The sequence below is a fragment of the Acipenser ruthenus genome, chromosome 54, assembly GCF_902713425.1.
Source record: "Acipenser ruthenus chromosome 54, fAciRut3.2 maternal haplotype, whole genome shotgun sequence".
Lineage (NCBI taxonomy): Eukaryota > Metazoa > Chordata > Actinopteri > Acipenseriformes > Acipenseridae > Acipenser > Acipenser ruthenus.
The window spans coordinates 1,438,786-1,462,687 of NC_081242.1; the positions used below are offsets into that span (position 1 = coordinate 1,438,786).

General features: G+C 40.7%; 1 protein-coding gene across 1 annotated transcript in view; it reads left to right on the forward strand.

Annotated features, from left to right (window-relative positions):
- The first annotated feature begins 3,413 nt into the window (after positions 1 to 3,413).
- Positions 3,414 to 23,902, forward strand: part of LOC117398276 (importin-4) — a 68,691-nt gene continuing 48,202 nt past the window's right edge. Inside the window, exons 1-16 of the mRNA XM_034912893.2 lie at positions 3,414 to 3,620; positions 5,165 to 5,251; positions 6,101 to 6,180; positions 7,878 to 7,919; positions 9,499 to 9,628; positions 10,066 to 10,245; positions 10,472 to 10,537; positions 10,913 to 11,014; positions 11,710 to 11,793; positions 12,639 to 12,803; positions 13,569 to 13,622; positions 14,136 to 14,245; positions 15,629 to 15,737; positions 17,817 to 17,946; positions 18,692 to 18,805; positions 22,764 to 22,877. Of these exons, the coding sequence (XP_034768784.2) occupies positions 3,555 to 3,620; positions 5,165 to 5,251; positions 6,101 to 6,180; positions 7,878 to 7,919; positions 9,499 to 9,628; positions 10,066 to 10,245; positions 10,472 to 10,537; positions 10,913 to 11,014; positions 11,710 to 11,793; positions 12,639 to 12,803; positions 13,569 to 13,622; positions 14,136 to 14,245; positions 15,629 to 15,737; positions 17,817 to 17,946; positions 18,692 to 18,805; positions 22,764 to 22,877 (1,633 nt within the window). The 5' untranslated portion in view covers positions 3,414 to 3,554. The remainder of the gene's footprint in view (positions 3,621 to 5,164; positions 5,252 to 6,100; positions 6,181 to 7,877; positions 7,920 to 9,498; positions 9,629 to 10,065; positions 10,246 to 10,471; positions 10,538 to 10,912; positions 11,015 to 11,709; positions 11,794 to 12,638; positions 12,804 to 13,568; positions 13,623 to 14,135; positions 14,246 to 15,628; positions 15,738 to 17,816; positions 17,947 to 18,691; positions 18,806 to 22,763; positions 22,878 to 23,902) is intronic.

Genomic DNA, 23,902 nt, shown 5'->3' on the forward strand with positions numbered 1-23,902 from the left:
GTTGGGTTTGTACTGGAGCAATCTAGGTAAAGTACCTTGCTCAAGGGTACAGCAGCAGTGTCCCCCATTTGCTAATTAATTTAAATTTGATTAAGTGTTTACAACGTTTATATTATTTATGAATTATGTTATTATAATTGAAACCCCGGCCAATATATAGGGGCAGCTGGCTCTTTGAGCTAATATATATATATATATTCAATTTTGTACACTGCCTCATTTAAAAAAATATGTTGCAGTTGCAAAACACAACAACGCAAATGCATTTTTAAAAAATAAATGTTTTTATTTTTTACCGTGGGGGGGGTGTTTTCGAATCTCCAGTATGCATAAATTTAAGTCGTTTTTTTTTGTTTGTTTTTTAGATGCTAACTCGCCTTTATTAAGTGCGAAAAGAGCAGCCGCAAACGAGCTCGTGCAGGTGTAGCCCATTCAGTTGTTTTCACACGACCCCCCCCGATTTCACCCCCCCCCCCCCCAACCCAACCCCCCCTCCAAAACAAACTCGATACTCTGTGCAATTATTCTGCCCTGAGGTACACCTAAAAACTAAACTAATCACCCTTATATTACACTATGTAACACAATTTTTGTTCCTGGGTAGTAAGTGTTATTTCCTAATTGCTTATGCCTCAAAAGTATAGAAAATGGCTATTATTCCCCACAAACTTTGCTTTTGTGACCAGGACAGTGATATTTTGAAATTGACCTATTTCCAATAAGAAAACAGGCAAATTTGTGTCTTTTCGTTCACATAAAGTCAGAAAAAAACAACATATGAATCCAAATTAACATGTATTTATACTAAAGTAATACAAAAATGACTACAAAAGATTTAGAAGTGAGTAGTTTTTCGAGATTTACGATTATACTGTAAATCACTTTCACGAATCAGCCCCCAAATGTAGTCTCCCATCATGTTCTCGTTATACTGGCCTTGGTAGCGGCGTTCAAAGTCCAGTATATCCTGGTGGAAGCGCTCGCCTTGCTCCTCCGAGTACGCTCCCATGTTCTCCTTGAATTTATCAAGATGAGCATCAAGGAGATGGACTTTGAGGGACATCCTACAGCCCATTGTGCCGTAGTTCTTCACCAGAGTCTCAACCAGCTCCACATAGTTTTCGGCCTTGTGATTGCCCAGGTAGCCCCGAACCACTGCGACAAAGCTGATCCAAGCCGCTTTCTCCTTACTAGTGAGCTTCTTGGGGAATTCATTGCACTCCAGGATCTTCTTTATCTGTGGTCCGACGAAGACACCGGCTTTGACCTTTGCCTCAGACAGCTTAGGGAAGAAGTCTTGAAGGTACTTGAAGGCTGCCGACTCCTTATCTAGAGCTCTGACAAATTGTTTCATAAGGCCAAATTTGATGTGCAAGTCTGTCATCTGAAATTATATAAGGACAGCGGTGTGGAGTAGTGGTCAGGGCTCTGGACTCTTGACCAGAGGGTTGTGGGTTCAATCCCAGGTGGGGGGGACACTGCTGCTGTACCCTTGAGCAAGGTACTTTACCCAGATTGCTCCAGTAAAAACCCAACTGTATAAATGGGGAATTGTATGTAAAAATAATGTGTTATCTTGTAACAATTGTAAGTCGCCCTGGATAAGGACGTCTGCTAAGAAATAAATAATAATAATAATAATATAAGCGTCAGTTGTGGATCCTCACCAGTTTATCAGATACGGGCTCGTCAGGGTTCAATTAAATTCAATGGACTCCTGACACGTTAATGTTATAGCGAGGAGACACATTTACAGACTGTCAGTAATACCTGTAATTAAAGCTGAGTTTTAATTGAATGCATTATTAAAAAGAAGACAATGGAAACACACGCTGAGTTTTCTTAATAAAAAATATATATTAAAAAAAAAACGCGCGGCGATGTGAAAATAATTTCACGTCGCAACGAGGCCACGTCTCTGTGGTAAATAAAAAAAACATTGTATAACTGGATATAATTAAATACAAAATTACAAAAAATAAATTTGAGGATCTGGTGAGGGGTTGATTCGGATTAAAAAACACATTTTTTGGGGTTGATTCGGATTAAAAAAAACCCACATTTTGCGGTTCTGGCGTGTCGGATTTAAGGGAGCGCTTTGAAACGAATTCGCGTCGGATTGATTTTGATGTTAAACATGGGTTTCGTTTTATATTGTGTTTGTAGCACACAGGTAGGGATGTGCCAGGTATGTCCCCCCCCCCGCTGGTGGGACGGAGCCTGGTTTTAAACACCCGTTTTAAATGTGAATGGAGACGTCACAACGATTTTAAATACCAGGTATCAGCGGCGCCGCGTCACAGATGGAATGCAATATGCTAATCAGGTCCCTTACCAAGCCATTTCAAAACACCTACCAACTTCTTACAAAGAAACATCTAACTTTATTTATTTTTTTCCATTTGATATAAACTGTATGTTTATTTTTGAAAACACCGTGGAAACCGGCATGTATTTTTAACTGATTAAAAACTTTATTTATTTTTTTTCCATTTGATATAAACTGTATGTTTATTTTTGAAAACACCGTGGAAACCGGCATGTATTTTTAACTGATTAAAAAAAAAAAAAAAAAAACATCATTTATTTTAGGACGTTCCGGATAAAAAGCGCTTTCTAAGCCGAAACGTCGTGAAATATTTAATTTTGTAAGCCAGCTGCCCAACGTTTCGATATGTTGTACATATCTTTCTCAAGGGAGCCTTCCATTATAAATCTGTTAACATGAAATTGAAATGAAACATGCAATAAAATATAAATCTGTTAACATGAAATTGCACCGTAAAAGTTCTCTGATCAACAAAATAAAGCTTGGTTCTCTATATCATTTCTATATCATATCATCTCTATATTTGAATCAAAACATTGGAGGTATTTATAGGTTTCTGACGGCATGACAACGACTTGTTATTATATACGACTAAAATGAACCCGATAAGTAATTATTAATGTATTTATTTTAATCAGAACGCAAGCTGTATTTATGCAATTTGCTGCGTTACATTTAGACTTAACGTTATATAGTTAAAAGCAATGTTTTAACAGGTAGAGAGTTAAAAAATAGTTGGTTTTTTTTTTAAACAAAAATACAGAAGCGTCCTAGTGTTATTTAAAACATTGTCTTTAACTATATAACGTTAAGTCTAAATGTAACGCAGCAAATTGCATAAACACAGCTTGCGTTCTGATTAAAATAAATAAATTAATAATTACTTATCGGGTCTGCTAAGAAATAAATAATAATAATAATAATAATAATAATAATAATAATAATAATAATAATAATAATAATAATAATAATAATTACTTATCGGGTTAATTTTAGTCACCGTCTCCACCGCCGTCCACAAGGCGTCGCTGTGCTGCCCTCCAGGCGCGGCTTGCCGAACTACACCGACTTGTGTATTTTTGAAACTCGCTGGCTCTCCGCGTTGCCATGTGTGGCACTGCTTCGGGAAGCACACGCTTTAACACATTTCCAACACCTCTCCTGCGTTTTAAAATCCATTTTTTTTTCGGGGTCGTGCGGTTTTGAGCCCCGGATCTCTTGAAAGATGACAGATCAACTTGAGCATATCTTGTCTCAGCTGGTACAGCCCGACAATGCGATCATACAACAGGTACGGCAGCATAAATAAAACCCTATCTACGATTAAATCGTTACGGTTTTATAAAACCAGAGATATATTCTTCAATACTAACAGTATTCAATGAACTAGGAATAGGTTTTGCTTTTTTTTAAAAATTATTACTATTATTATTTTTGTATTGAAGACCGTTATAACTTGTTTGGGTTGCCTCTACACACGTTTACTGCCATTTTGTGTCTCTTTATTTCACGTTTTCGGTTATTTGATTTAATTAATACATCCCTGGTTCGTATTATCAGGCTAGTTTTATATCGTACGGCTATTCCAATAATTGTTTTCATGTTAATCCAGTTGCTGTCATTCTTGATCTTATTGACAACACGGTAGCTTTATCGCCTGTATCATGTTGTTACAGATACAGTTACAAATAAATACACAAATAAAGTATAGTAGTTAAAATTTGCTAGACCTGTATTGTTTAAAATGTGTTGGGTTTAGGGTATGTTATCTTGTTGCTGTGATTTTAAATGGGAGTTGGGAGGGGTGTGCTGACAGCCTTACCGTTATTTATTTATTTACTTTTAAAATAAAACATATCAAAACACGTCAACGGAACATTGCCCGACTATAACTCAGTGTGTCGCTTTTAGGGTCGTTTCTGAACATTACTGTTAATTATTTTATTTTGTAACAGTAATACACAGTTGTCTTGTTGGGTTTGGTGGTTTGGTTTCTAACAAAAAAAAAAACTTCATTTTACTCCACATTAAGCCAGATACTGTCTCTTTTTCATAGCCACCAATTGCTAAGATTATGTTAGGGGATGTGATTTGATGTTAAAGGTTTTGTTGGGTGAGAGGTACAATACAATGGTTGTATTTTATTTGCCGGTATCACACTTTTTTTTTCCCCTTTCAATATTGTCCGGTCAATTGTAATATTGTCAATTTGCCACGTTGGACCCACACCTGCATTTAAAGCATAACAAAGGACTGCAACTATATATATTTTTTTATGTGGTTGTCATTTTTTAAATATTATATGGTCTATTTATTTTTTAATTCAGTAAGGGTTTTTTATGCGTCGGACGAGTAGTGGTCTACGTAGGAAGGTAAAGTAAAATGCGCTATAATCCAACTATTTTTAGACTTGAGGGAACACGAAGCTAATTTTTCAGTAACAGTGGCTTGAAACCTGGTTCAAGGAGACCGACTTTGAGGTATCAAACCCCAAGTTATCCTCTGTTTTACAGTTTGTAAGACCACTGCTCTTTTATTTTAAATTATAATAACGTTTTTGTTTCCCCCTCGATATCGTGTATAACAGGAGAAACGGTTATAGAATTTTGAGTTTTTTAAAAAACAAGCGTTCTTAAAAATCGCCCGCTAAAGCTCGCTCGCGCGGAGAATTCGGCGTACTGATTGGCTGTTGATGACGGCATGTTCGTTTTGGCGGTCACGGGACTGAAGCGAGCGCTTCTTCGTCAAGTTGGTGAACGGCTTTACCGGCGTTAATAAAATATATTTTATTTAATTTACGTTAATATTTTATATATATATTTTTTCCTCTCGTAGGCAACAGCACAACTGAAGCAAGCCTTTAAAGACCCGGCAGTAATACCGGCACTGTGTGGGGTAATGACCACCTCACAAGACGCCCAGGTAAGCTAATTAAAATATAACGGTATTATTATTATTATTATTATTATTATTATTATTATTGTGACTTGTGTAAACCATAAATGGTTATCCTCTTCAATGTTTGTGAAATTTCTGAGGGTTGTCACCATTTGAAGTTAAGAAGACAAAGGAATAACGTGTAACTTAAGAGTTTGTGTTCAGAAAAATACATATTTTATTATATATATATATATATATATATATATAATATATATATATATATATATATAATATATATATATATATATATATATATATATATATATATATATATATATATATATATATATAAAGTTTGAGAAAAAGGAAAACTGCTGTGTACCAAAATGATCAAAAAGAAAAAAGAGAAAAGAGTATTTCAGGAGGCTGTGTGGTCCAGTGGTTAAAGAAAAGGGCTTGTAACCAGGAGGTCCCCGGTTCAAATCCCACCTCAGCCACTGACTCATTGTGTGACCCTGAACAAGTCACTTAACCTCCTTGTGCTCCGTCTTTCGGGTGAGACGTAGTTGTAAGTGACTCTGCAGCTGATGCATAGTTCACACACCCGAGTCTCTTTAAGTCGCCTTGGATAAAGGCGTCTGCTAAATAAACAAATAATAATAATAATAATAATAATTTCAGGTAGAATAATTGATTACAAATCAATTATCAGGACGTTTTGGACTACAAGTCCTTCATCGGCTGAATATCTGCAGTGTACAAAATTGAAGGCATATGAAAGAAAAGATTTTAAAAAACCTTTTCTTTTTATATATATATATAGCTGTCAGTTTAGAAGAATATTTGTTTAATATTGAAAGAATATTCATTATCCTACTCTTTGACTGTCAGATCCGTCAGTTTGCTGCGGTCATGGTGAGAATGCGAGTTTTGAAGCGCTGGAGGAAGCTGGCACCCGACATCAAAGAAAAGTAGGTGGCTACACTGCTGTGTTTATTATGAACAGGGCTTCTGATTTTTCAGTGTTTTCCATCGACTGTTCTCCTCTCCTTTTAAAAATTCAATTGATCTCCGGTAAAGGCGCTCAAGTGCCTAAAAAAAATAAATAAATAAAAACAAATTAAATCACTAAATTAAAAAAAACAACAAAACTGTCTAATACAACATTTTATAAAATTGAAATAAAAAAAAAAAAAATACAGTTTTAATTGTAAAAATATTACAAAATATTAAAGCAAGAAATGAAATCTCTACAATCTAAGTGAAAGACGTGTCATCCGGTCAAAGCTACCTGCGCTATTTTTTTTCCGGCTGCACTTTTGCGTTTTAATAAATATTCTCACCCCCACACAGCACCTGTAGGCCTACACACATTATCCTGTGGCAGTTAGTTCTGGAATGAACCCATTTTACATTGTAATTCTCTATATCCAGGGCTCTCCCACCCGGTCCAACAGAGGAGAGCTAACAGGGTCTTCTGGTTCTCATTTCAACTGATCTCTCAGTTACTTAATTGAACCAGTTATTGGCTTAATTAGTCAAGGTTAACGGGTAGTTCCAAATCATTAGCCACTGATGATGTAAAGACACCTATTAAACCTGCTGGACAGGGGCTCTCCAGGCCCAGGGTTGGAGATCCCTGCTGTATTTAATTTATCTATAGAACAGTGACGTGCCGTGACAAAATGGACTGGGGTAGCAGAGGCGTTTTTTTCTAGCGTCTGGTCATTGTTTTAGACTTATGCAGGGGGAATGCAGATCTCTTATTGGCTGATCACATCCCCTTCAGGAAACCCCTAGACTCTTTAAAAAAAACTATTAAACCCTGTAAAGTCGTCTTGGATAAAGGCATCAGACAAATGAACAAATAATAATCAGAGTAGTATGTTTCATAGTATAAGCAAGCACACTGTACGCAAGTGAGTGAGGCAACGTAATGTCATTTGACTGACGGTTTACTTGGCACTGTCTTGTCAGCAGAGAGTATATTGAAGGTCCTGACGGCACGCCACTGCTATAGAAAATATCAAAATGATGGGGGATTTGCTGTGATATGGACAAACACAGTTTACAGTAAAAGCACTGCAGGAGATTCAGTAACTCTGTAATCTCTCTCCCTGTGCTTGCCCACCCCTCCGTTTATTATAACCAGACTGGCTCCTGCTACTTTAGTTATCGTCTCACTTAACAGTCCTGCAACTGACTTCCAAGCCACTTTGGGGGGGAAATGTAAGTTGCTGTACAGTAATGATGTTGTTGTTATCCGAGGACACCCTGGCCGAAGCTCCCCTCCCCTCCCCACCACACTCGTCCCCTGCAGTTGTTAACTAGTATGTTTAAAAGTGGTCCATAGAAGGCTTACTGCTGAAGAGACTAGAAAAAAAGGAGGCTTGGTGGTTGAAGATAGGGGTTTGTACCAGGAGGTTCCCAGTTAAGTCCTGGCTCAGCCACTGACTCTCTTTGTGTGTGACCCTGAGCAAGTCACTTAACCTCCTTGTGCTCCGTCCTTCGGATGAGACGTAAAATCCTATTCTAAGTGACTCTGCAGCAGCAGTTATTGATGCATAGTTCACCCCTTAGTCTCTGGACATGGATGGAAGCAACTGATAAATGACCAATTCAAAAAAAATACTTTTCTCTCTCTCTCTTCTCTTCCCTTCTCCTGTAGCCTCAAGGCCTTAGTCTTACAAGCCCTGCAACAGGAAACTGAGTGAGTATCTGATGTCATCTGATATACAAGTTGTCATCAAAAGTTGACATACCCTCTATTTGCAACAATGTTATTTCCCAATGTATTAAGTGTTATAAATATTGTTTAATACACAGTGATGCCTCGTGTGAGTGTGTTATTAATATTATAATTATTATTATTTATTTCTTAGCAGACGCCCTTATCCAGGGCGACTTACAATTGTTAGAAGATATCACATTATTTTTACATACAATTACCCATTTATACAGTTGGGTTTTTACTGGAGCAATCTAGGTAAAGTACCTTGCTCAAGGGTACAGCAGCAGTGTCCCCCACCTGGGATTGAACCCACGACCCTCCGGTCAAGAGTCCAGAGCCCTAACCACTACTCCACACTGCTAAACTCCCATTCATCTTACCAAGTGGTAGTTACAAATCTGGTGAATTAACTGAGTTAAGGCACGGTACCAATATTTATGAATTAACTCCATTGACTTTCATAGAGTTGGAGTCATAAATATTGGTACCTGTTGACCTTAACTCAGTTAATTCACTAGATTTTTAACTACAGCTGTTCAGCACACTCATAAGAGACATCATTGCCATTTAAGTATAGTGTATCAAATAATACTTACAACACTTAATATATTGGGAAATAACATTGGTGCAAACAGAGAGTAAGTCAACTCTTTGATGACGACTGTATATATTTTAAAAAGGAAAAATGCTATGTGCAAAATCAAAAAGAAAAAGGTCATGTAGGTACACAAAAATGTGAATAATTGATAAAAAAAAATCCATTATATCAGGATGCTTCAAACTACAAGTCCTTTGATTGGATGGAAGCAGTCCTATATATTACATGCAGTCAGGAACATAATTCATACACGCTTCACTGCATACTGTTGGAACAAAACTTGAACCAAAAGGTTGAGCTCAACTGTCGGAAAATAAACTTTTAAAGACACTGAATCAGTTCAGTGAGAAACGTTTTGAATAGGCCTTGAAAAAGACTTCTAAGCCAAACATTAGCCATTGAGAACTTGCTATGTTTCTTTCAGTGTTTCTAAATGTAGCATTGTTGAGTGTTCAATAGTTATGAAGGATGCATCAACTCTCTCGATTGTGTTGATGTTTTTTTTTGATAGTGGTGGCACTTTTTAATTACCTACCAGTAAAGACCCCTCTCTTTCTTGAATGATTCACTCTCTCTCTCTCTTTCTGTCTCTTTATCTCTGTCTCTATCTTTGTCTCTCTCTTCATCTCTTTCTCTCTCTTTCTTCCACCCCTCTCTCTCTCTGTCTCTCTCTCTCCCTCTCTCTCTCCCTCCCTCTCTCTCCCTCCCCCCTCTCTCTCTCCATCTGTCTTTCTCCCTCCCCCTTCTCTCTCTCTGTCTCTCTCTCCATCTCTCTTTCTCACTCCCCCTTCTCTCTCTCTCTGTCTCTGTGTCTCTCTCTGTCTCTCTCTCCCCCCCCTCTCTGTCTCTGTCTCTTTATCTCTGTCTATCTCTTTCTCCCTCCCCCTTCTCTGTGTCTCTCTCTCTCTCTCTCTCTCCCTCTCTCTCTCTCTCTCTCTCTCTCTGTGGGTTTGTTTCCAGACACAAGGTGCGTCACTCTCTGTCCCAGCTGGCATCAGTGCTGGTGAAGCACGAGACCCCAGACCACTGGCCAGCGCTGCTCAACTTCCTGAACCAATCAACCAAGAGCGCCAACCCACAGGAGAGACAGGTAAATACAGTATGGTTACGCAACTAACTACACAGTAAGTACACAACACTGAGCAAGTGATGGATTCAAACCCTGGGCCCTTCATGGCTCAGTACAGTATATTTGTGTGTGTGTTTCAGTGCTGTCTCTGAATCCCAGTCTCTTTCTCTCTGTCCTCTCTCTACTGCCCTTTCCTCTATCGCTTTCTCTGTTTCTCTCTGTTTAGGTTTTGAGTAAAGTGATGTGTGTGTGTGCCTTAAAAAAAAAAAAAAAAAAAAAAAAAGCCAAAATATTTAGTTGTTGTCAGCCTTCACCCTGTGTGGAGTTTTGTCTGAATGGAGTTAGAAATAGTAAATAAAAATATAGTGAGAGTCAATGAGAGGTCCCCACAAATATAGGAATGCAAACATCTGTGTGTGTGTGTGTGTGTCAATGCTCTCTCTATCTCTCTCTCTCAGATTGGGCTGCTGGTTCTCAGTAAGGTGATGGATTCGAACCCGGAGCCCTTCAAGCCTCACTACAAGCAGTTGCTGAAGCTGTTTGGCACCACCCTGGAGGATCATGGGAACACGAACGCCATGTTCTACTCCATCCAGACGCTGTCTGCCATGGCAGCCTTCCTGGGGGCTGAGGAGCTGGTGAGTAGAGAAACAAGAGAGAAGGACCTGCAGCTGTGGACAAACGTTTAGCATCGCCTAGAACTGAGACATAATTAAAAACACAACTATATGAACATAATTTAGATCTCTTATTCAACATCATGTACTCAGAGAAACTGGTAAACTATAGTAAAAATATAACCATGGGAAAACCATGGAATAACAGCAACAACATATTTTTTCTATCTATCTTGTCTGTCTACAGAACCTGACTAGAACACTGATCCCGAAGCTGATGGTTGCCATTAAACATCTGATACAGGCAAACCAGGTATTATTATTATTATTATTATTATTATTATTATTATTATTATTATTATCATTATTATTTGTTTATTTAGCAGATGCCTTTATCCAAGGTGACTTACAGAGGCTAGGGTGTGTGAACTATGCATCAGCTGCAGAGTCACTTACAACTACGTCTCACCCGAAAGACGGAGCACAAGGAGGTTAAGTGACTTGCTCAGGGGTCACACAATGAGTCAGTGGCTGAGGTGGGATTTGAACCGGGGACCTCCTGGTTACAAGCCCCTTTCTTTAACCACTGGACCACACAGCCTGTATAGATTGAGGGGATGCGCTCTCTGATTGAGTCTCATAATTGTGATCCCTCCCATCTCTTTTTTTTTTTTTTTTCCCTTTTGAGGTCCAGGCCAGCGAGGCGATGGAAGTGTTCGATGAGCTGATGGAGAACGAGATGCCCATCATTGTGCCACACGTCTCGGAGGTCGTTCAGTTCTGTCTGGAGGTCAGTCACGTACACAGATGCAGACACTTAAAGGCACACGTAGTTTTATTTATCTGTGTGTGTGTGTTATTTACATTTTCAGATATTTATTTACTTGACCACGGATGTTTTGAATTCATTCATTCATTCATTCATTCATTCCTGTATTTTCATATTCATTCAATCATTAATAAGGAAACAGTAAAAAAAAAAAATTAAAAAAAAGAAAAATATTGCAAAAAGCCAGTCATTTTCCACCACTTCTTGGCAATTACATTTTTTTCTGTTATTACAACACTAAGTAACTTTGCAAAAAGGTAACTCTTCCCTAGCTAATTATATAGTAATGTTTATGGAAATAAGTTGTTCATAAATTGTACTGGGGGATACCTACAATTGGACATGCCGCGTGGTGTGCAGGGGGGGAGTCACACAGTCAGGGGAGCGCAGGGGTCCCCGAGGGTCTCCCCTGGTAAAGGCACGGCCGCGTGGTGTGCAGGGGGGAGTCACACAGTCAGGGGAGCGCAGGGGTCCCCGAGGGTCTCCCCTGGTAAAGGCACGGCCGCGTGGTGTGCAGGGGGGAGTCACACAGTCAGGGGAGCGCAGGTAAAATCCTGAGGAACGGAGTCACCTCACAACCTTACAGCAACCCCTACTGGCTAGAGCTTTGATTTAATTGATCTGTGTGTGTGTGTGTGTGTGTGTGTGTGTTTCAGATCGCTGCCAACACGACCCTTGAGGACAGCGTCCGAGTGAAAGCGCTCTCCTGCCTCAGCTTCCTCATCAGACTCAAGGGAAAGGTAACCCGCCTGCTGTACTGTACTGGAAGGTTAATAGTGCAACTACAGTTCATGCCTCATAAATAGGAGTCATGTTTTTGGGCAAAGAGCCGCAAAACTGCGAAAGCTCCTTGTCAGCGTGTCTTAAGTAGCTAAGAATATGAAATACCCCGAGTCAGCATGGTTCAAGGAAAAAGGGAGTCGTGTTACTTTTTGCTTCCAGTGTGTATTCCTTACACAACTGTGCTCCTGTATACAGACCCTGCAACCCTGAGTATTGATCAGGGATGGGATAAGACTCCTGTTGCACAGCAGTTTCACCCATTCCACGTTTTACTGTGGGGCTTGATCAGCCACAGTGCACAGGTGTGTCTTTTATTATTAAACTCATAGTAAAACCAGGAATGGATCAAACTGCTGTGCAACGGAGCCTTCTTGCCATCCCTAGTTCATCCCTAGAGACCTTGTTGTTTGATTATCAACCCTTCTGTATAATATCATTGTAGATACAACTTGCTGTGATCCTAACTTGCTGCATCCTAGTTCATATTGTATTCTAGTAGTATTGTGATTTAGCCATTGCTGTAAACGCCAGTGTTTAAATATGAAGCTTACATTGTAACCCTGTGCTGCCCTGGATTAAGGTGTTTTGCCTAATAAATAAATAGAAAACAAATAGATAATAATAATAAGAATAATAAGAATAATAAGAATAATAATAATGACTGTATTTTGAACCTCCATCCCTATGTATATTGACCCTGCTCTGCACCCGACCACAGGCCATCCCAAAGAAGAAAATGACTCCCGACCCCTCCATATATTGACCCTGCTTTCTCACTGTCCTCTCCTCCCCTTTATCCCAGGCCATCCTGAAGCAGAAGCTGCTGCCCCCCATCCTGCAGGTGCTGTTCCCTGTGATGAGCGCAGCACCCCCCCATGGAGAGGAGGACCCCGAGGACCTGGACCCCGAGCCAGACGAGATAGAGGACGAGCTGGAGGCACACACCCCCAAACACTACGCAGCGCAGGTGAGACACACACACACCCACAAACACTACGCAGAGCAGGTGAGACACACACCCCCCCAAACACTACGCAGCGCAGATGACACGCGCACACACACTACGCAGCGCAGGTGAGACACACACACACACACACACACACACACACACACTACGCAGCGCAAGTGAGACCCCCCCCCCCCCCCCCCAAACACTACGCAGCGCAAGTGAGACACACACACCCCCACACACTGTGCAGCGCAGGTGAGACACCCACCCACACACTGCGCAGTGCAGGTAAGACACACACACATACACAGCGCAGCGCAGGTGAGACACATGCACACGCACGCACACACGCTGCACAGTGCAGCTGAGACACACGCACACACACACACTGAACAGCGCAGATGAGACACACACACACACACACACACACACACACACACACACACACACACACACACACAAACACTGCGCAGCGCAGGTCAGACACACACACACACACACACTGCGCAGGTCAGACACACAGACACTTCATAGTACAGGTGAGACACAGACACACTCAGGCAGACACACAGAGCCACACCCAAACAATACGCAACGCTGGTCAGACACACAAACAAACCCCCAAACACCAATACAACTAATACAATAATTAATTCTGTTATAGGCTGACAGTAAAATCGTACTTAAAGCTACCCAGAGCCTAACGATAAAAGGGGACCAACGAACTGAGATGGAGTTTATGATGCCTGCCAATAGTGTGTGTGTCTGTGTGTCTCATGACAGGTCATTGACATGCTGGCCCTTCATCTGCCTGCTGAGAAGCTGTTTAATCAACTGGTGAGTGTCTGTGTGTGTATGTCTCTTTCTGTCTGTATGTTAAAACTCTCTGTCTTTGTGTGAGTGTCTGTCTGTCTGTCTCTCTGTCTTTCTGGATTTGAAAATAAACAAACACTAGAAACATAACACAAAACAAATACCATGGCAGCAGTCGCTTTCTTTATTTCATGCGTATATCTCTCAAAACACCGTCTCCGTTCCTCTCTCCCGTTCCTTCTCCTTGAACACACTCTCCACCCTGAACAACAAAAGCTGTTTTTTTTTTTTTTTTTTTTTTATCCCTGTGACCATCTCCGAGACAGTCACATTTTACACGAGTTTCCCAGGATGGGGCTTTTAACCCCATCCACACTGCCAAACAACAACAAAGAAAAACATTGTATTTTTACAAACTGAACAATACGTTTTAAGTAATAATACAACACAAATACAAAATAATACACACACACACACAGGGGCGGGGTGTACCCCGTCACATTACGCTAACTCTCTCCCTCTCTCCCCCCCTCTCAGACCCCAATGACGGAAGCTGCTCTGTGCAGTGAGAACCCGTACCATCGCAAAGCCGGGCTCATGTGCCTCGCCGTGCTGGCTGAGGGCTGTGCCGACCACATCCGACAGAAGTGAGTTTGATAGACACTATCAGAGGGGTTCAAAAGAGCTTCCACTGGAAAATAAATCAGGTACTCCAGGCGCAAACGTAAAGCCTGCGTCGCGTTTAGCGAAAGACAGCTCTTCCGCAAAATGTGTTGGAATAGAAGCCTCCATATAGCATGCAGGGCCAGACTGGCTCCTGTAAGCCAGCAGAAGCGAGTTTCTGTTTAAAGTAACTCACAATGTAATTGCATATTGAGTTATCATTTTTCTCTGTGTCATTATTATTATTTATTTCTTAGCAGACGCCCTTATCCAGGGTGACTTACAATTGTTACAAGATATCACATTATTTTTACATGCAATTACATTATTTTTTACACATTATTTTTTACATATAATTACCCATTTGTACAGTTGGTTTTTTTACTGGAGCAATCTAGGTAAAGTACCTTGCTCAAGGGTACAGCAGCAGTGTCCCCCCACCTGGGATTGAACCCACGACCCTCCGGTCAAGAGTCCAGAGCCCTAACCACTACTCCACACTGCTGCCCTCATCAACATAGCCCAGCAATACTCAAAGATTTAAAAACACCATAACCTTGTAAGAGAAATGTAAAAAAGCAACTAAAAGGACATTTGAAGCTCTCTGTTTGTTTAACATGTTTGAATAAACTGGTGACATGAATGTTAAGGTACATGTGATACTTGCCCTTATAAAAATTTACCACGGTAATTTTGCTGTTATTCCATGCTATTCCCATGGTTATATATTTACTATAGTTTACCATGCATTTACCAAAGTTTACCATGGTTTGTCCTGGGTTTTTTTTCAATAATCCGTATCTCTCTTGGCTATAGAATGGTAACCTAAAAGCACAGCAAAGTGTAATAAAGCAGATTGAAATACATCACCATACGTTATTACACTTGGCTATGCTTTTACTTTGGTCAACTTTTATTAGGGTAGAACCAGGACTGGGGAAGTGAATGTGTGTCCAGGCCTATGCTTTGGGCTGGGTTTGGATTTGTTGACCCTCTCTCCTCACTCCTCTGTGTTTTCAGGCACTTGCCTGACAAAGAGAAGGAGAGGTGATGCCTTTTATTGGACTAACTAAACAATAATTAATCACAAGCTTGCAAGACCTCCAAAGGTCTCTTCAGGTGAAAGTAGAAAAGAGAGATTGATGTGCCACCCGCTGGGGGATGAGAGCCACTGAATGCCTGTCCAGCCCTGTGGGTTTGGTTTAGTTCTTGACCCTCTCCCCTCGCTCCCCTGTGTTTCAGACACTTGCCTGCAATGCTGCAGGTGATGTGCCACCTGCTGGGGGATGAGAGCCACTGAATGCCTGTCCAGCCCTGTGGGTTTGGTTTAGTTCTTGACCCTCTCCCCTCGCTCCCCTTTGTTTCAGACACTTGCCTGCAATGCTGCAGGTGATGTGCCGCTCGCTGGGGGACGAGAGCCAGGTGGTGAGGAACGCTGCTCTCTTTGCACTCGGGCAGTTCTCTGAACACCTACAGGTACTGAAACACACAGGCGCAGAGACAGACACAGGGACACACACACTGACAGGCACAGGGACACACACACACTGACAGGCACAGGGACACAGGGACACACACACTGACAGGCACAGACACACAGGCACACAAAGATACATACACACACACACACACACACCCACTGACAGGCACAGGGACACAGGCACACAAAGATACATACACACACACACACACTGACAGGCACAGGGACACACACCCACTGACAGACACAGGGACACAGGCACACAAAGATACATACACACACACACACACTGACAGGCACAGGGACACACACCCACTGACAGACACAAGGACACAGGCACACAAAGATACATACACACACACACACACACACACTGACAGGCACAGACACACAGGCACACAAAGATACATACACACACATATACATACATACACAGAGATGCATATACATACACGCACACACTGACAGGCACACACACAGGCACAGGCACACAGACACAGGCACACAAATATACTGTAAGATAACAGGGAGGGGGTTAATATGCTCCCTGCAATACATACACACCAATACACTGAGATACATACACACACACAGTTACATACACACTGACTGCATGACCCATCATAGACCTCACAGAATCATCAGGCCAAATTCTCAAAGATATTATTTACTCCAAATCGTTAGTGATATTTCTTCTCTTAAATGGACAACCCCCCCCCAAAGAAAACAAAAACAAACATCAATAACAATTTAGTACAAAAAACTCAAGGCTCATTACCAGCCCCTAAGTTATGTTTCTGACTTGTTAAGTTCTATTAGGTTATGTTTATTGGGTGCGTTAGTGGTGATTCTGACTACATAGTTTTGAGCACAGTTGTCCTTACTGCCTTGCGCACAGCAACTGTATATGTACTCTTTAGTTACACAAACAAGTGTTGCTGTAAATATGTCCGTAGACCAGGGGTATCAAACTGGACACAGACACACACACACACACACACAGACGCACGCAGTCAGAGACACACCCACACCCAAACGCACCCCTGGAGGGCCGCAGTGTCTTCTGGTTTTCGTTCCACCCCGAGCTCTCAATTACTTACTTGGTCTAATGATTTGATTAGTTGGACAAATTTAACACTTCTCTCCAGGCCTCCAAATGTTTTTTATGTAGGGTACCTTACAGGGGAAATAAATACCTTACATGCAAATAAATATATAACCATTTTAATAGAAAACATGTTAACTAAAGCTTTTGATGCATTTTCAGCCTCTCATTGAGCAGTATATCGTATAAAAAACATTAAAACAAATGAACATCGAATGTATTGGAGCTCTCTTCCGTCGCGCTGTGTGTGACGTCCTGTCGGTGACTCGCTCTCTCGTCACACATAGTATTCTATTGAGTGTATGCCCCGTTCCTTTGTTATGTACCCATTGTTTTGTTATGGCCTCCCTGTGTTGTTTTAAAGGCTTAAGCACACAAATACTTTTTGTTTCTGTTTTTCCTTTTGTTATTTTTGCACCCTTTGCATTCTGACAATTTCCCCCTGCCGGCGTTCACTGGTGCGGGTGGCTGTCAACGATATGACGTAACCACGGCGCCAGAAAGGATCCAATATGGCGGCGGCCTGCATTTCCAGCTGACCCAGAAAGCTGACAGAAAAATTTGAAATACCGGCCAAAACACTTGACGCTTTAACAAAATTGGCGCAGCGAGATGCATTTGCTATGTATACAGAGGATTTAGAGAGCCTTGTTATTTTGAGTACAGTTCCCCTTTAAATCAAGTGCATTTTTTTTTAAATCACCAACTGTAAAAAGACCAAGAAAAAACATTAAACCTGTCCGATTGAACAAATAATTAAGTGCAAGTTAATCGAGAGCTGGAGAGCTGGAGTTGGAATGAAAAACCAGGAGGGACTTCTGAGGGGCTTCTGCAAACGTTGCTGCAGACGTTTCCTGTTTTACAGTGTGCTAGACAATGATCAGCCCTTATTATTTTGGGTTGCCATAATAAGAAAAGAAAGTGAGAGATGTTGATATGTGTTTTTTGTGTGTGTCTTGTGTGTCTCCAGCCTGATATCAGTAAGTACTCAGATGAGCTGATGCCTCTGCTTTTAAACTACCTCTCTGGGATCGACAGCAGGAGGGGCGGTCACGTGACCAAGGCTTACTACGCGCTGGAGAACTTTGTGGAAAACCTGGGTATGCTTCCTCAGTCTGACCCGTCTGCCCGCTATCGCTATTTATTATTATTGATATTGTCATTAACGACATCATTAACCTTCTTCTGCGCTGTCTCTCTCTCTGTCTGTCTTTATGTATGGACTGATTCTCTGTCTCCTTTCTTTCTTTCTCTCTGTCTGTCTATGTAAGGACTGATTCTCTGTCTCCTTTCTCTCTCTCTGTCTTTATGTATGGACTTATTCTCTGTCTCCTTTCTTTCTCTATCTCTCTCTCTCTCTCTCTCTCTCTCTCATATATATGTATGGGCGGATTCTCTCTCTGTCTCCCCCACTAGCAAGTTCCACTCTGGTGGTGTACATCTGTCTGTCACACTTACATTTTTACCTACATCTGTATGAGAATCACTTATTGTCCATTACAGGGATGGAAATCAGACTCCTGTTGCACAGCAGTTTGATCCATTCCTGGTTTCACTAGGAGTTTAATAATCAGACACACCTGAGCTTGTTACCTAGACACACTAGGGCTGATCAAGCTGGTAGTAAAACCTGGAATGGGTGACACTGCTGTGCAATAGGAGTCTTATTCCCATCCCTGATCAATACTTAGGGTTGCAGGGTCAATATACAGGAGCATAGACAGTGAGGTATGTGTTGAAAATATTGTAGTTGGTGTCGTTGTCATCAATATGAATATTAGTATGAATTGCCTGTATAGCGTTCAGGAGAGCAATTTTCCGCAATGCATTTCTCTATGTCTCCAGGTGATAAGATCGAGCCCTACCTGCCCACTCTGATGGAGCGAATGCTAACGTCTCTCACCTGCGCACAGAGCATTCGAATCAAGGAGCTGTCTGTCAGCGCCATCGGAGCAATAGGTGAGCGACGGCTTCACAGTCCCAGGAGCCTGCTGGGCACATTCAGATCTGAACCTGGGCTGTTTATATATGCTGCTCTTTCTAAAGCTTGTTAGCAGACAACCAAAACAAAACCATTGAAACTGCACTCAGATTTAAATGACACAACAAGAGGTTAATGCACCTTTGTAATGGGGTGACGGTCAGAGCTTAACCCCGCACACAATCCCATTATTCTCTCAGGAACACGGAGGTCTTTAGAAGTCTGGAAAATGGATGGAAAAATGCCAAACTGATTTCCTGGGCTTGAAAATGCTTGAAAAACCATGTCTCCGTTATGAAAGTCTTGAAAAAGTCTGGAATTTGTCACAGGAGAAGGAAAATAATTCTGCGATTTATTTTTTTATTATTAATAATAATTGATCTCGAAAGCGGGTCAGCAGCTCTAGCGGCAACTTTCTAGGCAATTTACTAGTAGCAACTATATTGCTTGCAACCAAATCCCGCGAGGATTACTGCTTGTAACACCCCTGACAACGTCCTGACAACTCAAGCAATCCTATCCAGTCAGCGCATTGATATATGTCTCTGTCTGCTCCAGTGAAATGAAGGGTAAAATGGACACTACGACAGCCAAAATATATTATATTGAAGGCTATGATTTTTTTTTTTAAACAAAGTTACAGACTAATTACAAGCTACTGTACTCTGCTCACCAAGATTCGCATTTTGTTATCTTGTTGTTAACTTTATTAAATCGTTAACGTTTTTTCTCAACCCAGGAAAAAAAAAATCGAAGACAATAGTTATTATCACTGACACGGATTTAAAAAAAAAAAAAAGAAAAGAAACGCTTTCTGTAGCCCCTATGGTGTGTATAAACATAGGCTGTTAACATCGCTTTTTTCATTTCTTGAATGTGATTAATAAAATGTACCGGTAATTTTATTTTAAATGTATGGTGCTTGCTTGTAACTTACCGAGTGCACCAACAGTCTCAGGTCCAGACTGTCAGCCGAGTGTAGATAAACATTTGCACCTGGAATGATTTTATACAGAAATAAACTATTTAAAATTAATTCCATTTACAATAAACCTTCCTATATTTTACATGACACGTGGCTCTTCTCATTTATACATATCTGTTTAACCTGCATGAATACCGTCTTTGTTACAAACACAATCGTATTGTTTATTCGTTATCATTATTATCATTGTCATTATTATTCTCTAGTCCCTAACTATTACCAGTAAAGTCTGAAAACTAGCATTACCCATCTCTTGGAAGATTACTGAACGATAACAAAACCATTGTCTCACATGTATAAATACAGCAACTTCATTAAGGGAAGTGCTCTAATCCAAATACAGCAATACACCATCATATATCAAATACACTTGTTCAACAACATGCGTGATAAGGGGCTCCCGAGTGGCGTGCAGGATGTGTCCTATAGCCTCGAGGTTGCTGGTTTGAGTCCAGGCTATTCCATTGCTGACCCGTGGACGGGAGTTCCCAGGGGGTAGCACACAATTGGCCGAGCGCCGGTCGGGTGGAGGGCTTAGGTCGGCCAGGGTGTCCTCGGCTCACCTCGCACCAGCGACCCCTGTAGACTGGCCGGGCGCCTGCCTGTAATTTGCCCAGAGCTGCGTGGTCCTCCGACGCTGTGGCTCTGAAGTGGCTGAATGGTGGGCCTGCAGAGTGAAAAGAAGCGGACGGCTGACAGCACACGCTTTGGAGGACACGCGTGTCCATCTTCGTCCCTCCCGAGTGAGCTACGTTGAAATAAACAATAATTGGGCTTACCATATTGGGGAGAAAATAAGAAAAATAATTGGCGATTCCACATTTAAGAAAACAAACAACATGCGTGATGAATAAACCACGGCTCTGTCGCCAGTAGAATAACGATCACAATCAGAAACACAGTGACATTCATTAAATAATACAGTGAGAGGGTCTCACCCTCACAACCATTAATATAAAGTCTAGGTGTCCAGCTCGGAACAAAAGATTTGCCTCGCACTATAGAATTTACAAATTTTGCTCCATAAAGTTGAATAAACCCTGCAGAAAAATGTTACATCACCTAGATATTTAGGATTGATAGGAAAAAAAAAACAGTATTAACATAATTTAGATATTTTATTTAACATCACGTAAACTACAAAATGATATCTCAAAAGTTTATCGGAAGCCATCATAGCAGTCCAGTAGTATTTCATGTTAGATTTCAGAAATGTCACATTTTTCCAGTCAGTTTTTTCAATGTTAAGTACCTGGAAAACTGACAAAGAGGTGTGCAATTCAATATGTTAACAAGAGAACATTATTATTATTATTATTAATAATAATAATAATAATAATAATAATAATAATAATAATAATAATATTTATTTCTTATCAGACGCCCTTATCCAGGGCGACTTACAATTATTCAGCAGCTTTCATTGGACTCTATGAAGCTGAGGGAGTTCATTCTATATAGAGGGTGTGCAATTCAATATGTTAACAAGGGAACATTATTCAGCAGCTTTCATTGGACTCTATGAAGCTGAGGGAGTTCATTCTATATAGAGGGGGTGCAATTCAATATGTTAACAAGGGAACATTATTCAGCAGCTTTCATTGGACTCTATGAAGCTGAGGGAGTTCATTCTATATAGAGGGGGTGCAATTCAATATGTTAACAAGGGAACATTATTCAGCAGCTTTCATTGGACTCTATGAAGCTGAGGGAGTTCATTCTATATAGAGGGGGTGCAATTCAATATGTTAACAAGGGAACATTATTCAGCAGCTTTCATTGGACTCTATGAAGCTGAGGGAGTTCATTCTATATAGAGGGGGTGCAATTCAATATGTTAACAAGGGAACATTATTCAGCAGCTTTCATTGGACTCTATGAAGCTGAGGGAGTTCATTCTATATAGAGGGTGTGCAATTCAATATGTTAACAAGGGAACATTATTCGGCAGCTTTCATTGGACTCTATGAAGCTGAGGGAGTTCATTCTATATAGAGGGTGTGCAATTCAATATGTTAACAAGGGAACATTATTCAGCAGCTTTCGTTCGACTTTATGAAGTAAAATGAGTTCATTCCGTAGGGGATGCAAAACGTTTGACCGCAGCTGTAATGTACAATAAATGACCTGGACCGGGAGCCAAAAGAACAAGCTTGTGGAAAGAGCAGACAACACAAACGCATTGACAGCACAGTCAGGCTACAATGAGAAGGGTTTAATAGGACTAGGAGGGATTAGTGAAGTGCTGTCTGGATAATGGGGGCTGGAGTCTGTCCTGAAGATTGTCTTTTTTTCATACTTGTTTCAAAGCTAGAGCTGCAACAAATGAATCGATTTTAATCCGCTTTTAATTAATCTTAGCTGAACATTCGCCGATTTTAATGAATCAAAGACATGTAGTCGAAACGTGTGTCGTTGAATTTATTCAGTTTTCTTTTAGTATTTCTAAACTCAGCGCGTGTTTAGTTATGGATAAGGCTATATTTTATTTATTTTTTCACGGATTTCATGATTTCTGTGAAATGTACCCATTGTGTAGCATGTAGTTCCCCTGTAAAAATCCCAGTTTCTGAAAGAATAGTTTAAGTAAATATACATTTTTTGTTATCACTTAAAAATAAATCCAGCAAACGTTCACCTGATTGTCTGTTCCGCTGCATTCAGGACCCTGGCTGGGGTTTATTTTGCTTCCTGGTGAATGATTGAACACACACTGCATAGAGCTGCGCCATTTCTTTACAATGTAAACTGCGGCAGAGATGGGAAATATTTCTGCTTAAGATCACTTTGTCCGGTACAAGAAGACGACGTTTAAGGTGTTATTTTTACATTTATTTAATGTTTTTATTTGTATTTGATCATTCAAAGCTATATTTCAGTGTTTTCAAAGCGACTGGCTGCCTACATGGTTTGTCCGGCTCTAAACCCACCCCCCTCTGTTTCCCTCTCAGCCAATGCCGCGAAGGGAGCCCTGCTGCCGTACTTCCAGCCAGTGATTGACAACCTCAAGGGCTATCTGGTCAACACCCGAGAGGAAGTGAGGTCACTGCAGATACAATCGCTAGGTAAGGGACACACACATCACTTCCTGTCACTGTCTGAATGGGGGGTTTGTGTAAAGAAATAAGAATTAACTAAAATAATATTCTGAAATTGCAATTCCCCCTCTGCACCTCTGTACAGCTATGGACTATATATAGAATGAACTCCCTCAGCTTCATAGAGTCCAATGAAAGCTGCTGAATAATGTTCCCTTGTTAACATATTGAATTGCACACCCTCTATATAGAATGAACTCCCTCCGCTTCATAGAGTCCAATGAAAGCTGCTGAATAATGTTCCCTTGTTAACATATTGAATTGCACACCCTCTATATAGAATGAACTCCCTCAGCTTCATAGAGTCCAATGAAAGCTGCTGAATAATGTTCCCTTGTTAACATATTGAATTCCACCCCCTCTATATAGAATGAACTCCCTCAGCTTCATAGAGTCCAATGAAAGCTGCTGAATAATGTTCCCTTGTTAACATATTGAATTGCACACCCTCTATATAGAATGAACTCCCTCAGCTTCATAGAGTCCAATGAAAGCTGCTGAATAATGTTCTCTTGTTAACATATTGAATTGCACACCCTCTATATAGAATGAACTCCCTCAGCTTCATAGAGTCCAATGAAAGCTGCTGAATAATGTTCCCTTGTTAACATATTGAATTGCACACCCTCTATATAGAATGAACTCCCTCAGCTTCATAGAGTCCAATGAAAGCTGCTGAATAATGTTCCCTTGTTAACATATTGAATTGCACACCCTCTATATAGAATGAACTCCCTCAGCTTCATAGAGTCCAATGAAAGCTGCTGAATAATGTTCCCTTGTTAACATATTGAATTGCACACCGCTTTGTAGTTTTCCATAAATGAAAAACAGACAAAAATTGAAAAGTTTGACATTTCGAAATCTAACATGAAATGCTTCTGTACTACTATTATAACTTTGATTACATGATGTTAAATAGAATATCTAAATTATGTTCTGTGGCGGGGGTGCCATGGGTCCTGGGCGTATTTTGTGTTACATGTTGTATG